This window comes from Bombus terrestris, chromosome 14, assembly GCF_910591885.1.
Source record: "Bombus terrestris chromosome 14, iyBomTerr1.2, whole genome shotgun sequence".
Classification (NCBI taxonomy): Eukaryota; Metazoa; Arthropoda; class Insecta; order Hymenoptera; family Apidae; genus Bombus; species Bombus terrestris.
In genome coordinates, this window is record NC_063282.1 from 1,855,469 (window position 1) to 1,877,458 (window position 21,990).

Sequence of the window (21,990 nt, forward strand, 5' to 3'; positions counted from 1 at the left end):
CGAAGATAGTAGTACGTACAAAGCTTTCGAATGGGAAGTAAATAATTAGTTAATTTAAACGAATCGATGTAGAAGATTGCCTGTTTATCCGATACGATTTCAGTCGCGTTTGTTTCTTTCGGGAATCAAACCGATGATTCGGTAATAACGAGAAACGATATTTTTGAGGAAAAAGTGTAGACGAAATACAAACTACAATGAAGGTAGTTTGTTTAAGAGTTATTAGTAGTTTGTTATTTATTTTTTATTAAAGAATGAGAGCGAGAGCGAGAGAGAAGAAGAAGAAAATACGTGTGCGTGTATCGGTGAAAGCGAATGAGGGAACGAAAGAAGAACAAAGTATTTCGCCATTTCGTCGTTTGCCTAATTACAAAAGCGAGAAAAAGAAAATAAAAAAAAACTGATTGCGTCCAAAGTAAGATTTAAAGCAACTTTAGACAAACACATTTCCAGTATCGATAACGAATATTTCGTTAACTGCCCCTGTTTTCTCTTCAACTACGATTATTATTATCATTACCATTATTTCCTTAACTCTTCCTTTTTCTCCTTTTTCTCCTTTTTCTCGTTTCCAATTAATTCAACCGCTACTGTTATCGTTATCGCTAACTCTGTCATCAACGCCACTGTCACCGCCGTTTGCTGCTGCTACTGCTTTTGCAACTATCGCCACTGCTATTGTTATTACTAGTAACTGTTACTAGTACCAGCGTTATTGCTAATGTCAATTCCTTTATCATTATCAGTACTATTACCAGTCACTTTTGTTCATTATCGCTATCGTTGCTACCACTATCGCTACCACCATCGCCGCCATCGTTCTCCTACTATTATCACTAGCATTACCGAACACCATCATCTCAACTGCACTGCAATTATCGCAACTAATTCTGCTGTCAATAGTATTATGAAATAATACTCGTACCATTATAATCAGTACCATCGTCGATTCTATCATCATTACCCCTGACAAAACGATTGTTATTATTAGTCCTATCAATACTACTAGTAAATCCATTATTAGTAGTATCGCTGGCTTTACTGCTGTTGCTGTTGCTGCTGCTGCTGCTGCTGCTGCTGTTACCACCGTTGCTGCTGCTACCGCTACTGCTGCTACTGCCGCTGCTACCGCCACTGCTACTACTATCGCTACCGCTATTACTACCGCTACTACTACCGCTACCGCTACTGCTACTACTATCGCCATTCCCATAACATTGGAACGCTGACATTTGATACGTCTATTATCACCTTTATTACCATTTGATCTTTTTTTCATTTTTCGAAAAGAATATTTTCTTCGGTGGAAATGTTAGGAGCACGTAAGGGTCTCCGCAAAGCCTTTAACAAGCTCAAGGACTGCGTTTATTGACTACTTTATTATAAAGAAGAGTAACAATAATAATGCCGATGATAATAACAAGAATGATAACGATAGTACTACCGGTATTAATATTAATATCAATATTAACAATAATAACATTACTAATGATAATAAGTACAATAATAAGGATAAGAGAAATCAGAATAAGAATATTATTGATGATCAGATGATGATAATAATAATAACAGCAAGAATGATGATGGTTCATGCTGTTAAAATTAGTATTATTATGATAATTATTTCTATTACTATTACTCCTACTCCTACTATTAATACTATTACTATTACCATTACTATTACTATTACTAATACTAATACTATTACTATTACTATTATTATTACCATTATTATACTATTACCATTACTGTTACTCCTATTACTATTATTATTACTCTTACTATTACTCTTACTATTACTCTTACTATTACTATTACTATTACTATTACTATTACTATTACTATTACTATTACTATTACTATTACTATTACTATTACTACCATTACTACTACTACCACCACCACCACTACTACTACTACTACTACTACTACTACTACTACTACTACTACTACTACTACTACTACTACTACTACTACTACTACTACTACTACTACTGCTTCTACTACTACTACTATTACTACTACTACCACTACTACTACTGCTTCTACTATTACTACTACCACTATTACGTACTACTACTATTACTATTACTACTACTACTACTACTACTACTACTACTACTACTACTACTACTACTACTACTATTACGTACTACACTAAAACTATTACTGTTACTACTGCTACTGCTATTGCTACTACTGATGCTGTTGTTATTACTATTACCACTAGTGTCACTACTAATACTAGTACCATTACTCCTACTATTACTCTATTACCACTACTATTATTATTATTACTATTGCTATTATTACTACTACTGCTGTTGCTGTTACTGTTATCATTACTAAAATTGCTGTTGCCGCTGCTGCTGCTATTACCACTGCTGTTACTATTAGTACTACTAGTACTACGATTAACGATAATTATAACGATATTGATGGTAATAGCCGTTACGATAATAACGAGTATAGTTGTATAACAATAACAATAACGTTGATTATAATAATGATAACGATGATGACGATGATGATATAGTGGTAACAATAATTACGATACGAAAGTAATAATAGCTCGTAAGAGACGACGAAGAAAATGTGTTCGGTTGTAAAACTTTTACCGAAAGCAATTAAGTCTATCCTTTCTAGATTAAGGTTTTCAAGGAAAAAAAGAAAAGAGTATAAGGAAGAATAAGCAACCACGCAGATTCAAACTATTCGCTATCGATTTAAGAAAGAATAACGAAGAAGCAAGAAGTCGGTACTTTTTACTCGATCTGTCATCTCAATCAGTGTCCTTGTATCTTCGGTAATGATCTAAAACAATGATACCTCTTATCGTTCCTATTTATATAGATCGCTTATATAGATAATACATTAATTCACGAGAAAGGAAACTTGTAAACATACTGTAATCATCCTTTACCTCGCTGAAAGCGAGTTTTTTTATCTTGTCAAAGTAATGCTTGCACGTATACACACAAAGTCGTCAAAGTTGGTTAATTTAAGTAAAAGATTCTAGTGATTACGGAAAGGAGAACAGAACGGAAGAATGCGAGCCAGGGAAGAAAGAGTGTGCGTTGTGAGTTTCTGTGAACGAAGATAGAAAGAAATTGAGAAAATGAGGTTCCAGTAACGATAATGACAAATAACGATGAATAAACGAAGACGAATAGAGCGAGAATGATAGGACGAGCGAATGCAGACAAACATTTCGTACGAATCGTGGCATATGGTTGATTTCTCAGCAATGTAGAAATATTACGTCCATACATAAGATAGGAATGTGATGGTTGGCGATAGTCGCCGTAGGAACGATAGAGATTCGAGCCTGATGAAAATGACGCGAAGATCGACTGCCAGCCGGAAGAACGGCCAACGTCTCTTATAACGTCGAAAAGTAATTTGCTAATCGCGTAGTTACGGCGCCAGGGAGAAGAGTAAAATTCTTCAACGAGATTGCGTTTTCATAGCGAAACTAGAAATACGAATAGCCTTGGCTTTCAGACAAAGCTAAACGACCGGAACCGTCGAATGTGAAATGCTGCGCTATACGCGATGCGTCGACAATTTATCGTCGATTAATTTCTCCAATTACCAAAGTCACGTACAAAGCCGATCTACGCTTCAACGATCGCCTTTTATTTATCGTACTCGCGGCTACAACCTTCCCCGATTATTTTCTCTCGCAAGCTGATCCCTTCGGAATCTAACGATACCCGTTAGGTGCCAGCCTCGTTCGCTCGCACTCGCAACCCCGCGGTGTACTTAACGAGCGAATACTACCTTCTATGCATGTAGATATTTCCAAGCAAAAAGAGAACGTGGACGGTAGGTTGGCAAATGCGAAGAAAGGCATCCGCCAGCCAGTGGCTGCCCACTCGTCTTCTTATTGTTAGTCGAGCAGGAAAATAATATAAAAATCGACCAATTATCGATCGGGTATCGTTTTCTTTTTCTTCATTCTCCTTTCTACGTCCTTAGCGCTTGCAGCTGTTCACTCGGTAAGAGACTCGGTAGTCTGATCGATCGCGATATGGCTGTGTATCGTGTCGCGATATCCGCGTACAACTGATCGATCCACGTATCTACCATGTTTTCCTTCTCGTCTTCCGAAACAACGGAAAGATTGAATTCGCGATCGAACCTGCCGATCGATCCTCTATGTATTGTGCGATGCAGATTCAAAGTGCCTTATGACAATTTGTTCGTACCGTAAGAGCAACGCGTATACCGGCTTACCACGAATAACGAAATGCTTGCGAAACAACTGGTAAGGTGTAAAGCAAGAAGAAGGGAAGGAAATGTTAGGAAGAAAAACGTTGCCCTATCGACGATCGAGCAGCAGCGTCGTTCGATCCGCTGTTATCGTACGCGACGTGTCGAACAGAATAGCAGAAACGAGTTCGAAGAAAAGGAAACGGTAGATAGGGTAGAGAGGTGGCAGGGTACGAAAGGAGAAGAAAGAGAATGAGAAGCAGCAGCGGCAGCGATAGTTGTGAAAAAGTAGGTAAAAAGCTAACTAACCGCGACAATGACGAAAACGACCACGACGACAACGACGGTGAAGACGAATGTTTGCGAATGTAAGAAAAAGACGGGAGAAAGATCGCGTCGACAAGAGACGAGCTCGAGTTCACAAAATTCGCGTTAAAAATTATTTACCGCGTTCTTTTCGCGATTCGCGGCAATCTCGTTGCATCGTTTTCGTACGATACACTTTCTTTTTGTTTATAATCTGAACGCTAATAAAAAGCGCGTACGACAGGTTAAAAATTAACTTTAAAATTCGAGAACGCTACGCAACTATGCTGCTTTGTTCGCGTTCTCGAAAAACTGACCGAACGCGTCGTTATCGAGATCGTCGTTCTCTTTTTTCTACCCAGAAATCGAATCCGACGATTGACAAGTTACCAAAGAACAGTTGCCACTGTCGATGACCAACAATTTTCCGATTACTTCCGTCAAACGTTAATTAGCATTCGTTCATTTTAGAATCGTTCGTTGTTCGTACCAGTTTCCCGCACTACATGCGATCCATAGATTTTTGCATTTTTCCCTTAAATCGATAGAAATCCGCGCTCTAATTATAGCACACTTCGCCGTACTCTATTTGACAAAAAATTATAAAACTATTAAAAAGGAAATCTAAAACTTACCACTTGTAACTCGTCCAATATTTGCCAATATTATTCGTTAGTAAATTATCACGCAAAAATATTCTGATCGTTAAGATTTGCACGCGTATATTCCATGCCATTGATCAATCGTATTTCGATCGCGTTTACGAGCCTTTCGATCTCGCAAACCTTTCTTTCGAAACTTTCAACGCCCGTAAACCAACGTCCAAAAAATCTATCTCGTCTTTCCTTCCTTCTTTTCCATTTCATCAGACGTCCCTACACATTCTCGCACACCTTCAATCGGCATCGATTCCATCTACGCGAAATCTATTTCATTCTGTCTTAGAGCGACTATCGCGATAAATTATCGTCGTGCCTCGTTCAGATTAGTCAAGTTACTCGAAATCAAGTCTTTTGAGCGCAAGTAACCCGACTTCCACTGGAAAATAAGTATCGTACAGGATGTGGTAATTGGTGAAAATTATCGACGTTTCTTTTCTAGTCAATTCTTCTTCGTCGCTAGCTTCCTCGTCTATCCTCTCGATTATCCCTGAAATTTCGCTTTTGCCTGAAACCTCGTTCAGATTAATCAAATTATTTCAATGAACTTGTTATCTGCTCTATTCTTCTTCTCACTAGTTAATCGCTTGACACCAAGTACTCGTCTACGCGCCTTCTCCTCTCACTATCTCTCTGTCTGTCTGTCTGTCTCTCTCTCTCTCTTTTCTCTCCGTTGCGTTTCATAATTGCGAAACCACCCTACAATTTTCGATTTTTCTACAGGCGAGAGGTACAGAATCAAATGGCTAGCAATGTTATTTACAAGCACAACACAAATAATAACTTTTCTATTTTTCACCTAATATCAAATGACGATAAAACGTTTCTTTTTTCACACTTGATCGAGCCTCCATGTAAAGAGTGAAAATTCTTGGGTAGTTTTATAATTATTAAACGCATTGTATCTACACTACCGTCCATGACTATTTTGGACATTTACAAGTTATTGCAAATATATAGGATATACTTCAAATGAAAATCTCGTCTAATTTGAACCTCCCGTCGTATGCTCATTTTCTGATAAAGCGTTTCTTTAACAGAATCTACGTTTCATTTTCATATTACTGTTATTTTGGTAATTGTACGAAAACACTGTTAAATGCAAAACTTAATATACGATACGAGACTGAATATACTTGGACTTGATTAATTAGCGCGTAAAATAAACTGCAGATTTTTATGCATTTATGGAAAATTTGATGCTACAAAAGTGCACACAGTGTGATCTATACAATATGATCTATAAAACATCCAAAATAGAGTGTTCATTATAATATTTGAAAGATGAAACGAATTTCTATTTAAATTCTTTTTACGACTAGTGTATCTTGAAAACTGAAAAATGCTAAATAGTCCAATTTAACATTAATTAAAGAGAACAATATGGATGGTAGTGTATCTATTTATCTATTTATTTAATATATAGTTATATCCGTCTGTCCGTCCGTGCGCCTGCTTGCATACTACCCGCCTAACTTGCATGCCTGGCTGGCTATCTGCCCGTCTTTCCATATTTCTCCCTGGCTGCCTGTTTGCCAGCATTCGGTTCGCGACAAACGTGCCAGGTTGGAATTATGTATCGTAAGGTAAACGAGTTAATTCCGTGTACAATGATCTGGTTTTCGTCTGGAATATCTAGATTAGCGATCGAGAATGAGAGGAAAGAAAAAAGAAAGCTCGGAGGACGATCGCGAAGCGAGTGTAATGCGTCGATCGATAAAAATCTCTATAAATCCGAAAGCGAGCTATTGGGGGAAAAAATGCTCGCCGCTCGTGCGATCGCGAAAGGCCTACAACTCCTTCGAGTTTGAGATTTCTGCTTCTATATACATAATTATTATTGTACATAAGCCTCGAAATGCATTCGCGATCGGCTTCCTTTGTAATTAATATTGTATTAATAAGTGTGAACGTAATAGTTGTAACTATACGGTGAACGTGAATGCTTTAGCTGACGTTTGAAGCGTGTGTTAATCGACTACGCGTATTATTATTGTTAACGATATACAATTGTATTTACTTTTATAAAATAATGTCGGATATTGTAATTAAAATTCTATACCGAAACCATTCTGTATCCACGAGAGACGAATAAATAAAACGATGAAAACGACCCATATCTCATCCGATCGATTTGATCGATTCGAAGAAAAACCCGCAGATACGTCGCTATCCCTCTGTTTACTTACATTCCCCTTCATTTGTCTACGTTTGAGATGTAATCGTACGAAACACTTCTGAATTTTTCCAAGTTCGCTTTTTTGAAAATAACAAGGAATAAGATTGTTAAATAGGATTGTAGAGTGGTAGAATTGAGGTTAAATGGTAAAGCAATTGAATTCCTTTTAAAAAATGATAATAGCGCGTCATCTGTTCATAAGATATACCGCACTAAGAAATTTAACACTTAAATTACTCGTTATTTCAGTTTGATAACTTAAATTTGTATTGTATTGGAGTATTCTCCCAAATTTTTCATCTATTTTTCTCCGATATCTAATTTATAATGATTATTCATTAAATACTATTATTGGATATTTATTATATCGATTATTTATTAATACTTTTCTCGCGACAATATTTTTGTCATAATATTTACATTTCATAGTAATTTCACTAGTTGATGTTAATGAACATTCGACAAGAAATTTTCTAAGGAGAAAGAACAGATCATTTTAAAAATAGAACGTCAAAAGTGAAAACAATCGAAATATTGATGAACTTCGTGAATAAATTTTTTTACATGGATGACGATACACTAACTATGATTTTTATTACAAATCTTGTTAACATTCATACATGTCATATAAAAATAATATTATGCCGAAAAGATATATGTACTAATAGTCTCGTCTGTTTATTAACGTTTTGAATATATAGCTGTTACCACCTGCAAAACATTTCCTAGTGATTGATATATATGTGATATAAAAAACCTATTGTTATTTTGATAAAAATTTTGTTACCACTTATATTTATAGTTGCTACTACAATTATAACAACTATTTATTGAGTTATCAATTGTTATAGTTATTATGTTATAATTACAGTAAATAATCTAGCTAATTAAGCACGTTAATTATAATGAACACATCAATAATTCTCAGCCATTGGCAATGATAGATGATCGCATCTCCCTTTCTCTCAAGTAGTTTAAAGATTCTCTTAGAATAAAAATGATAGAAATTTCATTCTTTACATAACAGAGTGGTAACTTATTTACCCAATTAAAATATCCGATATAAATGAATATTCATTTATATGAGATAATTTCACAAAGCGATGAACATATTCTTCGCCAGCTTAGTTAGACTGAGACGGCTGAGGCTTTACGGTACTAGAAACTAATAATAATAGTAATTAACAAAAAAATATTTCTTTTTAATTTAACTACTAAATACACTATACAAGGACACATAATATACTACACAAATATTATCCTATAAATCGTAATATACAATATTAGAATCATATGAAATAAGATTTCATTTCATTTTGCCTCAAGTATCATCTTTCAACTCAAGATAATTATAAATATATTTATAATAAAGTAAATGAGTAGCACAAACTTTATATAATTGTCCTTCATTTTTGCAAAGAAGAAATAAATTTACAGAACAAGCCACGCAGCTTATTTTCTTCATACTAATAAATATCTGCATAAAATAATACGCATCCATACATGCTACTTAATCAAGAGACAAATGGACACGTGTGTCATTAGCTGCCAGTTTAACAAGTGTTTTTTTTACTCTAAGAACAGGTAGTCGCGCTGCAGGTTTTCCATGCCAGCATTCTTTCATTAATTTCCCCAAACCAGCCAATGTCTGTAAAATATATATTATTATTTTGATGTCTTCCTAAGCAAACAACCTTTTCACATTTCATTCTTCTAAAAAGGAAAGTTCTAAAGCAAAAAATTAATGAATTAAATGCTTACTGGATCAGAATGCCATCTGTTAGGAAGAGGTGGTCTGTGTTGATCCAAGCATACTAATTTTCGCATTTCTTCGATAGAAGGTTCTTGGCTATTAGAAAGCCACTCGGAATATGGTGCTACATATTCTAATGCAACACCGTTACTTATACACCTCCTGCAAACTTCCCACAGTATCAATCCTAAACTGTATATATCAGCTCGTCTGAAGTTCTCCAAACATTCAACATTTATCCTGAAGAAGTATTTTTAGTTTAGCGATTTAACGAGACAACTATTAAAAAGCTATTGTTCGAAAAATATAATTAAAAGTAATACATACGTTTGCTCAAGAATCTCTGGGCTCATATATCGTTTTGTACCTTGTTTTAAATCGATTCTATCTGTAGCCAAACGTTCTTGCGTTACAGCTAATGCAAAATCAGCAATTACACAACTACCATTAGTTTTAACAAGAATATTTTTAGATTTGAGATTACGGTGTGCCATGGCTGGTTTCCCTCTAGTTCCATGAATTTCTGTATGTAGATAAAGCAATCCATTCACAATACTCAAACAAATACTGAGTGTTTGATGATGTGTCAAAGAATGAGGTGTTCGATTTAAATAATCGAAAAGCGAGCCCATCGGGTGATAATGTGTCACTAGCCAAAGTTGAGTGCAACTTGCTCTACTTGTCATATCACTTCCGACGTAACCGAGAATATTATCGTGTCTCGATGGTAGCAATTGAGAATAAACTTCTGTTTCACGAGCCCAAGCTGCTTCATCTCGTGAAAAATATATTTTTACAGCAACATTTTCACCATGCCATATTCCTCTCCAAACTTCTCCACCAAATCCACCATTACCACCGCTACCAAGGCATTCCACTAATGCCACTTGTTTAGCCAATGTTCTTTGCACCAATAATGGTAAACCAGATCCTGATCCGCTAGTTAAGCTTCTTCCATCCAAGTATTCCTATTTCAATATACAATTTATATAATATTTATATTTAAAATATGAAAATTACGAAATAAATCAAAAGATATAATAGGAAGAAAGGAGAATCAATTTTTATATCTTTGAACCTGAAATGAAATGAATTTTTAATAAGCATACAAATTTGTAGTTTAATTGCCTATATAAAAAAGAATTCAGAAAACATGTAACCATATTATACCTATATATATGATTATTTGTTTAATTATTTTGTGTTTTCCTGAAAAAGCTTATATTGCTGTGTTTAATTATATCTACATATAATAAAATTCTTTTAATGCTACAAATATAGCTAACAATAAACACATAAATATATATATGAAGACAGATTAGTCTATATTTGAACTTGAACAACTACTACAAGTAATATTTTATATCATACCTTTAGTGTACTATCACCAGCTGCAGTTGCTTTTAATTCATGAGAATGATACGTGGTGGATGTTGGAGAAGAAAATGAGAAATGTAGGATAGATGACTCCATTTCAGAATCTATAACAAGTTTATTACGCCTTGCAGCCAATGTCCTTTTTTTACGAGTCCTACATACCAATAAATAAAACAGCACTATTCCAGCAATAATACAGAATCCAACCACAGGACCCAAAATTGCCAATGTTAATTTAACTGCATAATCTTCTTCAACAACATCTAAAAAACGAAACATAATTTGTACAAAAAAGATATATAAATAAAAAGATAAAATTATGTGTATGATATTTACCTCCATTAAAGTCATGTAATATTGGAAATGGCCCGCCATTGCAAAAATCTGTTTGGCAACATTCAACATGATATTGTACACCTCGTGAGGGTCCACTTACATGCCTCTTTTTAGTAACACTTTGAATAATACGTGGTGGCAATTGCTTATTACATATTAATAACATTTGATCTATCGTCGAAGTACATCCTCTACTTACACTTTCTATACCATCTGGTTGTCTTACTCTAGATTTCCAACACTATTGAATATTAAAACACACATTACTTCCCTAATATTCCGTAATTTAATGACTTTCTATACAATATTACAAGAGATATTACAGTAACTGCATTATAGCAGATTTCAGAATATAGGCAATCTGGTCCCTCGCAAATATGACATTTAAAACGTTGTTGCCCAGTCGAACTGCCATTAAAAGCCATAGTATCTATAGACTTTTGTGATTCTTCACTTTCAACAGAAAAATCATTTTCTAATAAAGAAAACTTCTCTTCTTCTCCTAAAAACGAGTCCTGTTAACCATTGAAATATATTTCAAGATATTATGAAGCATTATTTATAATTAGTGCATATGCACACTTGTATGCAGTTATTCAGATAAATGTGCATCAAATTGAATAATAATGCCAAATCAACAAAAAAAGATCAGAAAAAATTCAATTGAAAGAATAGCAATAAATGTGTTAGATGCTAGTATGAAACATTAAATAAGAAGAAAATAAACGTTTTGTTTCTGAATTGTTAGCTTGTCATTAGCATAAAGTATTTGTTTGATTGAAAAATACATTGCCCACCTGGACATAATTTGAGTGTCAACGATAATATAAAATATGTGATAAACATAAAATCCGCCATTGCCATGCACGTCAAAACATTGAGGAGCTAAAATGAAATCGACACTTTTTCAAAATTCTTTTTTATGCGTGTCTGTCTACAATGAAATTAAAAGTAACTTCTATATTTCTACAACATGAATGAAAAATTTAACATACATGCGATCAACATTGAATTGGCGGTATTTTATTTTCATATTAAAAAAAAGAAATATCTGCAGATGTCGTTACTATCGTTTTATTCCGTTCATATGATGCGTCCAAATGCGTATATTGTATGTATGTATATATACATATATAAAGTACACACACACACACACACACACACATATATGTAAATGGTTACCCTATAGTATGAATGTAGCTATTTTATGTAGTTATTTTTGTTTAGTAATATCGATATATAAATTTGGAGCTAAATTTGAAATTATCAGTACATATGTACATATATGACAAGGAAACATCAAGGCCTGTTACACAATCGAACTACTATTATTAATGGTACATATTTGTATCATCATGACGTGATAGTTGAGGTCAAGACCAAATTTTAATTTTTATTTAATGTTTAATAAATATAATTCAAAAACAGTACATTAAATATCAATGTATGTGCATGTATGCAATGTGTACAATTTATTCAATGCCGATATTTGTTTAAATATTTCGCTAAATAAAATTAATACATATATTTAACATACTTTCAACCGTTCATGAAATGATCATGTTTAATGATCGATAACATTCTGATATCTTAGTATCAAATATTCAGCAGCCAATGTCATCTTTTGTATGTTTCGATGTAATCCACGTAAATGCTTCTTAAAAGACTGTGCAGTAGCACTAACATCATTCTCATTTTCCCCTCCAAAATTATTTTCAATAAAAGTATCGGATTCTGAATTAGAGGAAGTATAGATACTTTGCATACCATACATCGACGTACTACTCGAAGTCCTAGCGCGTTTTAACGTTTCGGTTGACAGAACAAAATCATCCTCTGTTTCTTGAAAATTATCCATACAATTCTGTGACCATAACATCTCGATTTTCATTTGACTAATAACGTTATAAAGGTGATATAAATTGGTATTAGCCAAAGTTGCGTTGATAATAGAACTACGTTCGTCCCCTAACTGAAGCCTATCCTGTGAATCGCCTACTGTTAAATCTAGTAGTCGACTGGGAATTAAAATCGTATCTTCCATCTCACGCACTGTTTGAATAAATCGTTCCATGCTATTCAAAATAGAATTATTGCTAAATCCAATAACATCATGTTTGGCTAATTTTTGAAGACTTGCCCTAAAACAGAAGTATAAATAATGATAATGATTATAGGGAGCAAGTGAAAACATTATTGATTACTTCATAATTCAATGATCATAATGCATTTATCGATTAATGAACATGAAACGCATGTACTGTAACGTTATTTTAAAAAATATATTTGTATTGTATTCATTGAGTCCGTGTTATTAAATTATGAAAAAAATGGCTGAGTAATTAATAATTTTATCCACATCGAACTTTCTATTTCAAATTGATTTTGCAATAAATTTATTTTTATTATAAATTATTCGGTATAATTAGGTATAATTAGGTATATTAATTAGGTATAATTTATTATATTATGAAGACTATCACTTACCTCTTGCATGACATTTCACAGTACACTTTAAATAAAATAAAAATAGTAGAATAAACACAATGAAAAGATAACTAATGCATTGAATAAGAGCTCGTACAACAATAACGTGAATGTACCAACTTTACCATTGTAGCAGAGTGACAAAAGTAAATTCCAATGAATTCATTGAGTATGTTAGATAATGAAGTAAAGGTTCCCAGGTCACAATAAATATTGAAATTTCCTCCCAGTTACAATTAACATATCCTACTTGCTGCAATATTGTATAATATTATAATTCTATACTCCTCAAATAAAGATAGACATTTGATCATCATAGAACGCCCTGTAAACTTGAACAGTAATGTAACTGATAGTGATAGGGTTTATAAATTTTTCTTGTTTCGTGATCTTGCAATATTGCAGAATGGCAATATAAAAAAAATTGTTTATCACAAGACAAGCTGCAATTCAAAAGCAAGCAACTAGTGACTTTAGTTTCAATTATGACGAATAAAATGTTTGTATACTCTTTCGTATTAAACAATGATTAAAGATTTGCAGAATTTAAATAATTCTAATTTTTTGATTTCATGAACAATTTCAAATTTCGCTTCTAATTTACATCTCGATATCACTGAATACAAAGATAAGTTCATGCGATAGCGTGACAGCATCATGTTTATATATGTATCATATCATACACGGTGTAATTCGACACGTATAACTGTGGTACCACTCTTTTATTCAAGTTCAAAAGCCACAGATATTATCTGTGTATATTATAAGTAATTATTATCTTTAACAGATTCTTGTTTAAAATTTATAGAGTATAGAGTAAGTATAGAGTACACAGTATAGAGTAAGTTAAATAATTGTTGTAAATGAATACATGTATTATGAATAAATTGATATAAATACTTGGAACATTTTGTTAGAGTTCATAAGATTGTAAAGAGTAATGGTTACAAAACGTGAATTTTATTAGGATTATAAATATGCAAGAATTATGAAACGTGAAAACTTGCATTTTCAGATTCTACATGTTTAAAATTATAAAATTACAAATAAAAAAGTTAATAACCTTTGATCCGCTAGATTAAAATTTAACCTTATTTGTTTTTACTAGATTATCCCTAAAGGAAGAACACTGTACGAACACTATACGAAATATCATTATATATGATAATATGGCTCTCACAAATATATCTGGTATTCCTGATAAACACTGGCAACCACCATTCGTAGCATTTGAAACAACGCAAGTATATACTAATTACCATCTTTATTTCTCTTTTGTTCTTTTTAATTTGGCAAAATATAATAATAATTGTAAAAATAAGAAAGTATATTACGATATTATGATATTTTAATTTAACTATTATGTTAATATTCCTATATTATTATAATCTTCTTTTTTACAGTATGGGTGAAATAGTGATAGAACTCTATTGGAAACATGTACCAATTACTTGTAGAAATTTTGCTGAACTTACACGACGTGGTTATTATAATGGAACAAAATTTCACAGAATTATTCGAGATTTTATGATACAAGGTATCATATTGATTTAATTAACAACTTCCCCTCATATTAGCTCAGAAAGTTTGATATTTTATTTTATTTTAGGTGGTGATCCTACTGGAACTGGGAAAGGTGGTGTGTCTATTTATGGAGAATGTTTCGATGATGAAATACATGATGATTTAAAACATACCGGTATGTTTAACACAAGTATCTTTATTTTTATGATTTATAAAAACTTGTGGGGATGACAAAATTATAATCTGATATTGTCATAGGATATTTCAATAAAACTTATATGAATATGTACCATTATCAAGTTTAATATTTCATGGAAAAAAATTATATTGGATTTAGGTGCTGGAGTTGTTTCCATGGCTAATTCAGGACCAAATACTAATGGATCACAGTTTTTTATCACATTAGCACCAACACAGTGGCTTGATGGAAAACATACAATTTTTGGTAAATGAGTTTTAAAAATATATTTTGCGAATTATTCAATTTATGATCATTCAAAATATTTTTGCTATTCCAATGATACAGAACAGAGAATGCAAATTATAGTTAATCATAGAAATTATAGATATTAGTGTTTCAGTTTAACATTGTACTTTAATAATTGCAAACATCAAAGAGCTTAAAAATATTTTTATTCTTGTTTACATTTTTTCTTTTTCATTAACAGGAAGAATCCATTCTGGTATGACAATAGTGAAAAGGATTGGATTAGTGGAAACTGATAAGAATGACAGACCCGTTGATGACATAAAAATTGTTAAAGGATCCATAAGGAATGCATAATAAAGTAAACACACTTTTGATGGTCTGTATTTATTATTTTTAGAACTTGTCTGCAACATAATATTTTGTACGTAATAAAATATTAATCAGATCTTTGTACTAGATTCTTCTTCATTTTTTTCACTAGTCGTACTACTCATATGGTACATGTAAGTTTATTATACAAAAGATACGTTTATAAAGAAAAGGTAGAACATTCAGACTCACCCCATTCAAGCTTAATTTTTATTCTCAGTCACTTTGATGGTGTCCTTCAAAGAATGCATACTGTCAATTTTCTTGTATATGTGTATCATCTGTGTATGGAACAGATGCTTCATATGTAACACAATTTAACATTCCGCCTATCATCGTGTAATTTGTATTCTAATAATAGAGTGTAGAATGCTTTGATTATAATTGTCTATGCTTTAACACTTTGTATTGATAGTTTAACCAAATTAGTTGTACCATAACAACCTAATAGTATAATATACTATTAAAATATTCTAAATTTTTACCTTAATGTTTTTGCTGATGAAAGAGGCATGCAAATATGCCAGAATTACAGGCACAATGTACCAGGCGGAATATAACTGAAAAAATAGTCATAATTTACATAAGTACAACTTTTAATATATACTTAAACTAAATTATTTTTCTATTCGTTCGATCGTTCGTAAAGTAAGATATAGAACCTTTTATTGTATGTAGTATTATCTTCCATAGGAGTGACTGGAAGTTGGTAAGGAGGTCTCTCACTCCATGGTTTTTCAACTTTATCTGCACACTCCACAGGCTGATAACTCAACTGCATGACAGTTTCTGCTTCCATTGGAACATCTGGTAAGCAGCATGTACGTACTGGTGCGTAATTATGAATAGGTGTTAACGATTTAAGATCGTTCTCTAAATAAGAAAGTCTGTAAGTAGTACAACCTGTAATCAATCAATCAAATGATCAATCAAACTTTGTAGATTTATATTATAATAAACAATAATAATATTATCCATTAAAAAATGTTAATAGATAAACCAATATTGCTACTGTTTATTAAAATAGACAATGCATTTGTAATACGTACATTCGATAGGTGTACACGCAGGAACAAGATTATCCGCGCGACGAGCATCTGGTTCTAATGGTATATTCTTCCATGTATAATCATGTTTCTGCGTGGTTACCTCTTGTATGGGTCCTCTACCTAAAAATTGTTTATCGCAAGGTATAATCGGTGGTTCTTGTTTAACACACCAGTTGCCCAAGAAACTCATCTGAAATATTACACATACATATGTCACATACTCGTTATTATATATACATATGCATATACACATACTGAAAGATATTGGTACATATATGACTTGTACAAAATATGACTTTTAGTGTTTTTTAAGACAATTTAAGAAACATTAAAATATTTAAATTTCATATCTTACATACTCGATGAATGGTATCATAAGATAGAGAACAAGGCGAAAATGGAATATTGTTAGGTTGCTGAATAGGAGTTCGCTTATCTCCTCCACAGCCAAAGTAACTCAGACGATAAGTTGTATTATCCTCGATGCAACAATCAGCATTTAGAAGGTTCTCAGTTGGTTGAAGTATGATTGGTGAACGTTTTTTTTCTGAATGTGGCCAATAACTTAATTTGTAGGTTGTGCACCCATCCATCGGTTCAACAGGTGGCACATATTCTTTTCTCTGCCATAAAGGTTCTTCCTAAAGAATACAAGAATAGAAGAAAGTATTGTTAGGAAAATATATCAGAATGCGTATATATTACACTGAACAATGGTTTTCCTCATCGCTGATTCTACCATGTATTATCCTTCGTTTGCAAAGCCAGGTGAAGACTGTCTTGTTATGATAATACAAAATATCACATTTAAGATAACATGTTTATTACCTTCATAGATTTATTTGGCCAATAACTAAGTTTGTACGTTGTATGGTCTTCCATTGGAATATTTGGTTTAACATATTTTCTTATAGGAGCATAAGATAGCGTAGGTAGATTACAACCAGACTGATAATAGCTTAATTTGTATGTTGTATCATCTGAAACATCAAATTTTGTACCAAAATTGTAATTAATTTGCAATGGTACACTATTACAGTACAAGTGGAGTCTTGAATTTTGTTAGAGTTTGTTGTGTAGGGTTGTTAGATCTCTATGGGACTCGTATCTATATGTAGATATTAAATATTTCCATCGACACAAGTAGAAGATAAACGTAAAAAATTGAGAAGGGAAGATATTTTATGTAAGAATAGAAACAACGAACGTGAAACACATACATATATATATATCTAGTATATAGTATAATGCATTTAACATTTGAATTAGTATTTACATGTAACAACTTCTAATGCTGCTTGTATTTACCAAGTAACGGTGCAGGTGCGCAGTATAAATTATTCTCTGCTTTATAAGGTTCTATTTGTGGTATAGACTTCCATGTGTAGTCATGTTTTTGAGTCGTAACATCCTGTATAGAACCTCTACCGAGCAATTGTTTCTCACAAGGTATACAGGGTGATTCAGGTTTTACACATAAGTGTTCAAAATAACTGTTCTGGAACAGTCGAAAATGTGTGCAGATATTACGCATGAAAGAAATATCGAACAAAATTGAAAAGACAATGGCTAATCGATCTCAAGCGAGGATCAATAGATCTTTACAATGAAAGAGCGACGAACGTTTATATGATGATCCTATTAGGACGAAGGGATTTGATGTACATTATTCGGTTACAACAAATCATATAGTTTTGAATCCTGCATCGAATAAAAAATATATTTCCCATTTTAAAAATATTATTATTTTTGACGTCTTACTTTATATGTTGTTTCATCTGATATTTCACCATCTCCGGTTATTAACCAATTTCGAGGCGGGATAGGATCTACTGGAGCACTCGGGCACTCCCAATAGGAGAGTCGGTATGTAGTGTTATTATCCATTGGTATACCTGATTTCCAATAATGCTGAAATAATATTTGTTAGGTGGATTGTATTATAATAAAGTGTTATCAAGGAAAGAAAGAAATATCTAAGGAGTATAAACAAATGTGCGAGGAACAACCTGAAACTTAAAAAACTTTATTATTTTAATTGAGGCTTCATACTTACACGAATTGGAGCAAAGGACTTTGGAACCTCTGGTTGCACATATTTCTACAGTAAACGGAATTGTTAAGGCGACCATCGTACAATATAAAAATAATTATATATTTTTTAATCCTACTTACATAGCATGTACGTTGTGGGGTTGTACAACAGCAGCAGCAATTACAGCAATCATCGTGATTTATCTAAAAGACAGTTACCAAAATATCTCTCTTAGTTTCGAATATTTAATATTATTTTGCTAGAACATATATGCAAATTAAATTGTTTCGGTATAAACTCTGAAAATCATTTCAAGCATTCTTTAATTGTAAAATTGATAAATGTTAAAAATCTGAAATCTAGATGAAAGTTTTATTTGAGGAAATGATATTTTATATGCATTAACCTAATCCTTTCCAAAGTTTCATTTTAACTTACTTTAATTTTACTTCTTTCCTCAATAACTGATTGTCGTTGTTGTTGTTGTTGCTTGCACTCAGGCCTACGATACGTTGTAATGTTAAGAAATATCGTTATTTGCATTAAATTAAATTTCAATGCAGTTTATTATTTAAGATATTATATCAGCTCACGGATTGATAGTACAGATCTGCATGATGATAATTGCTTTTCATAATAGGAAATAACGTTGCTTTCTGAAACTGAGAGAATAAAATATATTTTCATTTAATTAAAAGATTGAAAAATATTAATATCAAAAAAGAAATAGTGGACGATTATATCAGAAGTCAGTGGTTTTATGTTATATCGCATTGTAAAATGTTCATACCATAGTAGGCTATGAAACGATTTGCCATAATCCTTTAAGTTACATTATAAATGAAATTGTACGATGAAATTTTCTAATCAAAAATTCCTCTAGCATCGACAAATTTGTTGAACGTTCAGGTACAATTATTGCTCTCGCTTCATTTTTGCAACGGAAAGAAGTACAATTTGTCAGGTATAAAATTACAACATGCTACTTGTATTATTTATCGTTTCTCCTATTAACCGTACGATACCCGAGTGTTTAATCGTGAAATAATACGTAAAAGTCAAAGGAAGGCAATTAACATCCGCTGCGTAATTTTCACGGAAGGCCACTTTCGCGATACTCTTGAAAAGTAGAGGGTTCAGGCAATTAGGTCGCTTTTGCAATTTGCTATTCGAGAACAAAATAAATAAAGAATTTGTTCAGAAGGAACGATTGCGTAGATTTTACAATGGAAATGATTTATTTATCAGAATGAACGAGGACGCCTGACGCTCAATAAATACCGATGAGTGTACCGACCGGTTCTTTGGCAAAGGGATACGCGAGATCTGAACTCTGATTCACACTGTATGGAAGCCAGAACGTTTTGCTTCCTCCTCTAAATTCGGGAAGTACGTTCCAAAAACTAAACGAGACACGAGAAATTTGGCCACTCGCCAAAAGCCCTGTGTAAACAGGGCGGCAAACAACAGTGGCAAAGTAATGATATGCGATTAAACTCAACGCGAATTTTACTTTCCTTATAGTTACCATATGGAATACGCACGATTTAACGAATTATAGAGTTCACAGTTTTAATGCTTAAAACGTACATATTGGCAGAGAAAGAAAGATATTGAAGTTTATAACTAGGAATATTAGTTGACTGTCAATTTATAGAACGTTTTTGTTGTTTTAGTCAAATTACTGAAAAGTAGAGCTGCATTTTTATTGCAGCAGTCTCTTCTGTTGATAACTGATACTATAAGTTATATGTAAAAGACCATGATTTGTCTAATCGGTAAGTGCGTTGTCCAAGGAACTCACAACTGCAGATATTGTAACTTTATTTTTCTGTCTCATTCTGAGTAATTTCTTCAGAATTCTTTGAGATTAAACCTGTAAATAATAAGAACGTACTTTATTTTATTTCGCGAGTACTATTTTTCCTAACAAATTTAATTAACAACATAATATGGATATACGTACGTATATGATATGTATACATGTAATATTTTTCTTTAAAACATAACGGACTGGTAAATAACTTGATTTCTCGCTTATTATAATAAAAACTCAAGTATATAAAAAAGTAAGTAATTTCCACATTACTATGTACATAACATGTTGTAGTAAATAATTAATGTTTGCGAATTGTGATTTGGATGTGTGAATCTATAAAGAAATAAATTACGTTTAAGTATAATCTGTTTAAAATATTTAAGACTTTTGTTTATAGAAATTAGAAAAAAATAGATCAAGATATGAACAACTATACCACATATATATGATATTGAATTGACTACTTTTTGTATGGAGCAGAATAATTAGGAATATATATCATCGTCGTTTTGCGTTTCGAATAAATATGTTTTGGACTTGTTTGTATCGTGTAACAATTTGGCAATAATTTCAATATTTTCCTACTAATGTTTACTAAATGGTTGCAATATGTTTGTAATATGAAACCACCATCGATACTACGATAAAACTTTTTTGATTTTAAAGATCAGAAAAGGTTAGTATATTATAATGGTACTATGTATTTATAATATATCGATTAGATTATTTCTTCAACAATTACATTTTAAATTTCTACCGAATTATCAGTGAAATTTATATTCATATATTAAAGTGAATTTATAAAACTATTTTATATTCTTTACACAATGCAAAAGAAAATAAAATATGATAATGAACTGGAGAAGAAAGCAAAAGTACTTTCGCTATTTTCTAGAATCAAATTATTGCGACATATGTATATCGAATATTTCAATATTGTTTGTAGGAAGCAGAACGTTGTTGGCTGTGTTAGGTAAAAAACCAAAAGCATAAAAGCTCGATAACCTCACCGTGAAATACAGAGAGCAATATGCAATGCGTTATTGAACTATACGTACGTATGATTTTTAAATTATTCCGTAAGCAGATTATTTCTGTCACAATATCGGCTGACGATTTTGAATCATAATAACTCTGCGATAGTTATCGTTTGCGATGACATCTGCTGGGAGCACTTGCGCGTGTAGCAACGCGCATGCGTATGCTTCATCGAAACATACACCTTGTATAAATAGAGGTGGTGAAAGTTTACGCAGACAGTTCGCTGTGAGTAACAGTATCGCGAGATTTGTAGGCGTACTAGTGTATCTTCTTTGCACGCAGAGAAAGGTTACATAGACGAGTCGTTGACTCTGTGTGATATTCTAATCTACTCGCGTCAACGTATTATTACAAACTTCTCAGATCTTTTCCAATAAAAGTCTGATCTTTTGATCAATTCAAAGTACTAGA

General features: G+C 32.6%; 4 protein-coding genes and 1 long non-coding RNA gene across 19 annotated transcripts; 2 read left to right on the forward strand and 3 right to left on the reverse strand.

Annotated features, from left to right (window-relative positions):
- Nucleotides 1-7,928: 7,928 nt before the first annotated feature.
- Nucleotides 7,929-11,922, reverse strand: LOC100651383 (activin receptor type-1). 3 transcript variants are annotated; one of them, XM_048411665.1, is made up of 8 exons: nt 11,821-11,922; nt 11,623-11,710; nt 11,149-11,327; nt 10,826-11,066; nt 10,484-10,752; nt 9,440-10,080; nt 9,121-9,352; nt 7,929-9,007 (listed from the first exon to the last, which is right to left on the reverse strand). In XM_048411665.1, exons 2-8 carry the CDS (start codon nt 11,687-11,689, stop codon nt 8,870-8,872), a joined length of 1,767 nt encoding a protein of 588 aa, XP_048267622.1. In that variant the 5' UTR covers nt 11,690-11,710; nt 11,821-11,922; the 3' UTR covers nt 7,929-8,869. The 3 variants fall into 3 exon arrangements, with proteins under 3 accessions (XP_048267622.1, XP_048267624.1, XP_048267623.1); XM_048411667.1 differs by lacking the exon at nt 11,623-11,710 and having other exon boundaries at nt 11,821-11,839; XM_048411666.1 differs by lacking the exon at nt 11,821-11,922 and having other exon boundaries at nt 11,149-11,340; nt 11,623-11,790.
- Nucleotides 11,923-12,209: 287 nt separating this feature from the next.
- Nucleotides 12,210-13,714, reverse strand: LOC100651500. Of its 2 annotated transcripts, none has more exons than XM_048411676.1 (2): nt 13,438-13,714; nt 12,210-12,966 (listed from the first exon to the last, which is right to left on the reverse strand). In XM_048411676.1, exons 1-2 carry the CDS (start codon nt 13,476-13,478, stop codon nt 12,390-12,392), a joined length of 618 nt encoding a protein of 205 aa, XP_048267633.1. In that variant the 5' UTR covers nt 13,479-13,714; the 3' UTR covers nt 12,210-12,389. The 2 variants fall into 2 exon arrangements, with proteins under 2 accessions (XP_048267633.1, XP_003400408.1); XM_003400360.4 differs by having other exon boundaries at nt 13,313-13,445.
- A 253-nt stretch (nt 13,715-13,967) lies between these two features.
- On the forward strand, nt 13,968-16,634 carry LOC100651615 (peptidyl-prolyl cis-trans isomerase-like 1). 4 transcript variants are annotated; one of them, XM_048411679.1, is made up of 7 exons: nt 13,968-14,128; nt 14,421-14,552; nt 14,716-14,849; nt 14,922-15,011; nt 15,174-15,281; nt 15,505-15,642; nt 16,329-16,634. In XM_048411679.1, the coding sequence occupies exons 2-6, from the start codon at nt 14,482-14,484 to the stop codon at nt 15,618-15,620; spliced, it is 519 nt and encodes a 172-aa protein (XP_048267636.1). In that variant the 5' UTR covers nt 13,968-14,128; nt 14,421-14,481; the 3' UTR covers nt 15,621-15,642; nt 16,329-16,634. The 4 variants fall into 4 exon arrangements, with proteins under 4 accessions (XP_048267636.1, XP_048267637.1, XP_048267635.1 ...); XM_048411680.1 differs by having other exon boundaries at nt 15,505-15,624; XM_048411678.1 differs by lacking the exon at nt 16,329-16,634 and having other exon boundaries at nt 15,505-15,711.
- LOC100643710 (stabilizer of axonemal microtubules 1) lies at nt 15,504-21,747 on the reverse strand. 9 transcript variants are annotated; one of them, XM_048411673.1, is made up of 12 exons: nt 20,686-20,827; nt 20,524-20,595; nt 19,313-19,381; nt 19,158-19,221; nt 18,860-18,922; nt 18,741-18,785; nt 18,446-18,595; nt 17,993-18,182; nt 17,513-17,664; nt 17,044-17,325; nt 16,685-16,874; nt 15,504-16,538 (listed from the first exon to the last, which is right to left on the reverse strand). In XM_048411673.1, the coding sequence occupies exons 3-12, from the start codon at nt 19,333-19,335 to the stop codon at nt 16,261-16,263; spliced, it is 1,437 nt and encodes a 478-aa protein (XP_048267630.1). In that variant the 5' UTR covers nt 19,336-19,381; nt 20,524-20,595; nt 20,686-20,827; the 3' UTR covers nt 15,504-16,260. The 9 variants fall into 9 exon arrangements, with proteins under 9 accessions (XP_048267630.1, XP_048267631.1, XP_048267629.1 ...); XM_048411674.1 differs by lacking the exons at nt 20,524-20,595; nt 20,686-20,827 and adding an exon at nt 21,597-21,747; XM_048411672.1 differs by lacking the exons at nt 20,524-20,595; nt 20,686-20,827 and adding an exon at nt 20,310-20,446.
- On the forward strand, nt 18,422-18,649 carry LOC125386258. Its single transcript, XR_007226238.1, has 2 exons — nt 18,422-18,550; nt 18,615-18,649. It is a non-coding gene; the product is annotated as an uncharacterized LOC125386258 (long non-coding RNA).
- Nucleotides 21,748-21,990: the final 243 nt, after the last annotated feature.